The sequence below is a fragment of the Limanda limanda genome, chromosome 13 (genome assembly GCF_963576545.1).
Source record: "Limanda limanda chromosome 13, fLimLim1.1, whole genome shotgun sequence".
NCBI classification, from domain to species: Eukaryota; Metazoa; Chordata; class Actinopteri; order Pleuronectiformes; family Pleuronectidae; genus Limanda; species Limanda limanda.
Window position 1 is genome coordinate 17,520,549 of NC_083648.1, and position 6,661 is coordinate 17,527,209.

Below are 6,661 nucleotides of genomic sequence, written 5' to 3' on the forward strand. Positions count from 1 at the left end.
TTACAGGTCTGTTATTTGCAAATGGATAGTTAACATTTTTTCCTGGAAATAACAATGTTATTACAAAAAGGTGCAATAAGAAAGTGTATATGAGGTAGAAGAAATTTAATTATACTGTAAAAACAGTACGGGTGATCATTTTGAGAATAAATGTGAATGTGTTCATGTAGTGCAACTTATTATGTGTATAGAAGGTATATATTTTATTTATGTCATATATTATAATTGTATTATTTGTTGTATTGTGCGTCATCGTGTCGGAATTGATGTGTTTCATTGTTAAGGTGTCTGTGCAGCCTCAGGTGTTGTCGACACAGAGACTTTTAAATCAGCATGAATCTATAAATATATATCACAACACCACTATGTATCAATCCCTCGTGTAATTATATCAAGCCATAACTATGTTTACCACAAGTGATGTGTTTCTGTCATTTAACATCCTGCTTTCACAACAATGAACTGGAAACAAAGCACTGAAGCGCATTGCTTGTGGTTTGGTCTCTTTGGCTTCCCGTACCCTGTCAGAGCTGTGACCAGAGAAGGTTATAAATAGGGGTGCCGCCGTCATTTGTTTCTCAACCACACAGACGCAGTGACATGGCGTCGACAAGCCGGTGAGTAGCGACGTTTCTCAACCACAAACCTCCCGCTGTGTTTATCTGCGACCCTCACACTGTTGTTTCTGACAGAAGGAGTGTTACTAGCATGAGTCGAGACACTAGCGTTGCTCCTGAAAACCCCACGTTTGGCCACCTTGTGTATTGTGCTAGGTAGCCGCTAGTTAGCTTAGCTAGCCGGTGAGATGTTGCCAGAAGTCACTGTGTGTGTGTCCCCCGTTCCATCCTCACTGCTCTGCCCCGGCTAACAATAGCTCCACTGTGTCACCACCAGAACAACCTGTGGTTTCAAAGCCTCTTCCAGTCCAACGTAATTTTGCTCTTTAGCATTTCGAGCTAATGGAGTTTGAAGCGGAAACGTATGAGATAACGGTACCGACCACAGCCCACTCTGGATTCTGAGCACTTTGTTTACGTGTCGTCAAAGTCAGTCCTCTGTGAAGACTCTTTGGCTTTAATTATATACAATAACTAATTATGTTGACATGTCATGTGGATTTATGTCGCAACCAACTTACTGTCAACGAGTCTCTAATTATTAATAATCAAGGAGAGGAAATAATGTCGGGATGTCCATAGTTTGACGTTCAATAAAGAGATCATCTGTTATTGTTGAATTTAGTCTCCATTACCACATCAGGATTATACATCAAGCGAGTAGTTGATAAATCGATCCGTCCATCGGCAGCTAATAATTAGAGATTTTATTTTGAGTAGTTAAAGGTTAAAGTCTCAATATTTTCTCATCAGCGTGTGTAATGTGAGGATTTGTGTATTTTATTCTATCTTTCTCATTCAAAGTTGTTAGAAACACTAATGAACATCTAAGATATGCTTTGATGGGAGTTTGTCTTCTAATCTGATTTTAAGGCTTTGTTGCACTTTCACGTGCTTATCTATGATATATTGATCTAGAAAGGAATTATTTATTATTATAACACTTACCTTTAGATCTGGATTCTCATTCCAGCTGGAGACCATTAGCCGTTCCAATAGACTCATTATTCCAGATATCTTTCTTGTCACTGTAAAGGAACAATAAAATTGGGTGTTGATCAAGCCTATGATTGCTTAATTAGGTAACACACAAATTTTCAAGAAAGTGAAGGATAAAGCACAAAATAGAAACTTTTGAAATGTATGTAGAAATCTGTATGTACAAGGAGTCGAATTAGACAGTTGTAAATATATGTTTATATGTTTGATTATGTTATAAAGCAGTGGTTTTGTAAAGGATGGTTGGTGATGTTTATTAATACATTTGTCATCAGTAAGAAAAAGGGGAAAGGAAAGTGAAACACATCTGGACATTTCAACACTATTTGAATTTACCCTGTTGTGGTGAATCAAAACTACTGTGGTTGTTTTACTTTAGTTTTTATCTTATCAGTTATCTTTCTCTACCACATCCTTTCATTTTCCACCATTTCTTGTGTTTCTCGTACATTGAGAGATTTTTGTTTGTGTTCCTCCTCCAGCGGAGATGCTCTGGCCCTTCCCAGAGTTCAGTGTCCTAACCACCCAGAAGCCATCCTGGTGGAGGACTACAGAGCAGGGGACATGATATGTCCTGAATGCGGCCTCGTAGTAGGTCAGTGTTTACCCCACGCACGTTTTGTTTTTGAATCAGAGAGCACTCAGCGTAACACCACAACTTCCTGTCTGTCATAGACAAATCATCTAACGCGTCACTCTTCCTCTACATATTTGTTTTATTTCAAAGCAGAGAAAACTCAACAGTAGTGTCTTCTCTAAGAGAGAATGTACACATTATTTTGGATAATCAATACACATCCTTGACATTTTGTTTAGTCTTCTGTCACATTTACAGTAAAAATGTATTTGCGATATAAGTGATCTGATGCTGATATTTTAAAACACAATATGAAGAAACACTTTTCTACATTTAAGACCATAAAAACACTGAGATCCAACAAAAGTTAGGAATTTGAATTATTAAATATAACATTTACCATCAAGGCATGAACTTGAACGAAAGGTACAGCATTTACAAATCTTTGAACATGTGATGTAGACTGAAGACGAGGCTGTAGGGAACACAGCTCCCCTCTAACAAGCCTCCTGAGCACAGACCCGGTCAGACGGGGAATCGAGAGGCGCCAGCTTCTCTCTTCTGAGAGCTTAAGTGCCCTCTGCACTGCTCCTGCTCCCATAGCTCTATCGCTCAAGGAGATGAATGCTACTTTGCCTCTAGATGGTAGAGAGGTGGATGAACTGTAAAACAGGAATAAAATATCAAATCTAATCCTCAACCCTGCTACATGAGTCCAGGAACAGACAAAATAATGGCCCGAGTTCAGACAGTGTGTTTTTTTTTTTTTTTTTCCTTTGAATAAACATTTGCTTAGATCCCACGACAGACAGTGATAAGAGAAATTAGAGAGAAGAGGGAGGTGTGTATGTGTGATACAGTCTTAACGTGTAAACAGCATCGTAGTGAACTAGCAGAAGACAGAATACAGGAGGATCGACACAGTATTTCGAGCTTTTCAGGCCTCAGACAATTAACCTATTCACAGAAGGGAATTGTGCCGAGTATTGCACAATCTTCTGCTTAATAATTCCACAGAGATGTAATCTAGCCAAACTAAATACCAGAGTGAATGTGGTTTTTATTTGCACAGACTGTCTGTGCCGGTGATTTGTGGAACTTGAACCCAATCTGTTCTTTCATCAGTTACTTTGTTCCATCTGGGAAATTGAAACCTCATCCCTTGTTTGTATCAAGGAAAACAAAGTTATCACTATCTGATCGACAACGTAGCCATTAATACAAAAGACTGAAAGAAGACAAACGAGACTGACGTTTTGTGTTTAACCCAAAGTTAAGTACTGATGTATTAAAAACTCTGGATAGTGTTTGCAAAGGGAAAACGTGTTAATTTAGAGTGAGGATGTTTCAGGATATTATTACAGAACTACAATGTCCCTCATAATTTACATTGAGATGTAAATACAAATTCATTATAATCATCCAGCAAATCAAAGCTGCTTAGAATTCATGTGTAAAACATTTAACTCCTTAAAGTTCAGAACACTTATTCTTATGTTCTTATGATCTTATTCTTATTCTTTTATTTTATCTGACCAAATGGTTCCTCCTCAGGTGACCGTGTAATTGATGTGGGCTCAGAGTGGCGGACATTTTCTAATGAGAAAGCCCTTAAAGACCCCTCCAGAGTGGGAGACGCCCAGAACCCACTGCTCAATGGAGGAGACCTCACCACCATGATCAGCAAGGTGAGAGTTACAGTTACAGTCGCTCCATGACATCTGTTTAGATTAGATTCCCTTCATTGTTATTACACAGGCCAGGCACAGTGCAACCAAATTAGGTGGATATAACCAGAAGTGCAATCAGTAATTATTGACATATATAATACATATAACAGTCTATAAGAAGTTCAATGGGAAGGTTAAGATATGGGAGCAGTTAAGAACGAATGGGTTGGATAGAGGAACAGTTAAATATACACAGAATATAGAGGTATATACACTATGTTCATATGTACAGCCAATTATTTGAGACCAGTGATATCATTTGCTATTTTTACCCTAAGAGGTATATACACTATACAAAATGTTTTCAAGTTTAATCAAGGATGTGAGAAAATGTCCAGTGATTTTAATGACAGGACTCCAGTCTCCTAGCTGGGAAACATTTTTGTAACTTTCTTTGTTTCCACCACAGGGAACTGGTGCAGCTAGTTTTGATGAGTTTGGAAACTCAAAGTACCAGAACCGGCGAACCATGAGCAGCTCCGACCGGGCCATGCTCAACGCCTTTAAAGAGATCAGCACCATGGCAGATCGCATCAACCTTCCAAGAAACATCATAGTAAGTTCCTGTCACTGTTCTCTCTACCTTGTTTGTTTCAGTCGATACCACAACACAGATGTGTCTCTGTTAGCGACAGGAATGTTCAAGGTCAACTGCAAATCGTCTGCATTATTCAGGCGAGAGGTGAAGCAGCCGGCTGCAGCAGAAAGAGTTTCTATGTCTGTGTCTTCTACGTGTATGATATCTCACTGGGATCTATTGGTTTTCATGTTTGCTGCAGTCGGGTGTCGGAAGCGTTATCAACCAAAACCACTAGCTTGGGTATAACCCCCTGGGGAATCCCCCGACCTAAGTGTATGTCTTAGAAAGCAGCTAGAGAGAGAAACGAAAGCCACCTGGAAGAAACAGTTGAAACTAGATAAACGAAACAGAAAGACGTGGTTATGCAAATCTGTGTAGGAATGTATAAGTGTATAGACAAACACTGCAGACTGGAGTCTCTGCTGGAAGTTACAAACACTGTTTAATCTGGGGTCTGTGTCTCATGAAGGGTTAATTCTCATCATATGTGTGTGTTCTGGGATGTAAGTCTCTAAGTTGCTAGTAATGAGTTTGCTGTAAATAATCTTCTTGCTCTACAGGACAGAACCAACAACCTATTCAAGCAGGTGTATGAACAGAAGAGTCTGAAGGGACGAGCCAACGATGCCATTGCTTCGGCTTGTCTCTACATCGCCTGCAGACAAGAAGGTGTACCGAGAACTTTTAAAGGTCAGAATCATCATTTGGATTACTTAGTCAGAGCTGCTCTTGAAGAATGACATTTCTCAATACTAGAAGAAATTCTGCTTCTCCATGTATGCAAACAGATCTCAACAATGCTTGAAGATGCTTGATAATTTTGTAACTTTAAATTCTCTTCCCCTGATCTCCTCGTTTTCTCTCCAGAGATCTGTGCCGTCTCTAGAATCTCCAAGAAGGAGATCGGTAGATGCTTCAAGCTGATCCTGAAGGCGCTGGAGACCAGCGTGGACCTTATCACCACGGGAGACTTCATGTCCCGCTTCTGCTCAAACCTGGGGTTGCCCAAGCATGTGCAGATGGCGGCCACATATATCGCCAGGAAGGCCGTGGAGCTGGACCTGGTTCCCGGCAGGAGCCCGATCTCTGTGGCCGCGGCAGCTATTTACATGGCCTCCCAGGCCTCCGCAGAGAAGAAGACCCAGAAAGGTGATTGATGATCTACTGAGTTTAGACCAGAGGTGGAACAGACAGATCTGTATAATTCATAGATAAAATAAAAGCTTGGTCCCAGCCTGAAAGTGGGAAGGGTCCAAATAAAGGGTGAACAGGTTCAGAAAACACTGTAAAGTACATGTTATAGTAAATCTATGTATTTGTAAACAAGAAAGAAAGTTGTAGGCATTGATAACTGTGTGATGTTATAAGAAGATCCAGTCCCTGGCTCTGAATGATGCTTCTCCACTTACTTATCGCTGGAAATGCATCAGAAGTCTGTAGATTTCCTGCTGTTCAAACATTTCAGCTTTGTCTCTGAACTTTCCACAGAAATCGGAGATATCGCCGGGGTCGCAGACGTCACAATCAGACAGTCGTACCGACTCATCTACCCAAGAGCTGCGGAACTTTTCCCTACAGACTTCAAATTCGACACGCCCGTGGACAAGCTGCCTCAGCTGTGAAGACGCTGCCTACTGTTTTTTTCATGCTTTAAAAAAGAAAATCATGTTTGTGTTGAATTTGGGCGATTTCTCTTTGTCTCTTCTAAAGACTTCAGGCCCTTTATCGAGGCGCTCTCACAGGAATAAGACGGACACATTCCAGTGCTGAAAGAAACTAGCTTGCAGACTGCACTTACAGGATTTCATTTGTGTCTATATACTGTACTATGTATATATGTCCAAGTGGGAATGTGTAACTTGATGCTTGCAAATTTTAAGCTGGTTTCATACCGTATACATAAAAAATGTTTCTGTAGAAAAAGGACCAGTTTCTATTTTGTTAGTTTGTTTGAATTGTTCTAAGTAATAAAAAAAACATTAAAAAGCTTTTTCAGTAAAGCATGGTAATCCGCTCATGGTTTAAATAATGTTTAAAAAATTTGTTTACATAAAATCCTTCACTTGATCGATTAACTGTTGTCGCAGGAAGGAAAACTCATCTCACAAAGGATTGAAAATTAAATACTAAACAAACACAGGATGTGTTGAGTTGCGAC

The 6,661-nt window shown here is 39.9% G+C and overlaps 1 protein-coding gene across 1 annotated transcript; it reads left to right on the top strand.

Moving 5' to 3' along the window:
- The first annotated feature begins 575 nt into the window (after window positions 1-575).
- Window positions 576-6,640, top strand: gtf2b (general transcription factor IIB). Its single transcript, XM_061083777.1, has 7 exons — window positions 576-617; window positions 2,099-2,211; window positions 3,748-3,881; window positions 4,333-4,479; window positions 5,064-5,193; window positions 5,371-5,652; window positions 5,992-6,640. Exons 1-7 carry the CDS (start codon window positions 601-603, stop codon window positions 6,123-6,125), a joined length of 957 nt encoding a protein of 318 aa, XP_060939760.1. The 5' UTR covers window positions 576-600; the 3' UTR covers window positions 6,126-6,640.
- Window positions 6,641-6,661: the final 21 nt, after the last annotated feature.

Bases quoted from the DNA above. Each gene is read 5' to 3' on its own strand.
- gtf2b (XM_061083777.1), top strand. The intron at 2,212-3,747 runs GTCAGTGTTTAC...GTTCCTCCTCAG, and splicing joins TGAATGCGGCCTCGTAGTAG to GTGACCGTGTAATTGATGTG. The intron at 4,480-5,063 runs GTAAGTTCCTGT...CTTGCTCTACAG, and splicing joins ACCTTCCAAGAAACATCATA to GACAGAACCAACAACCTATT.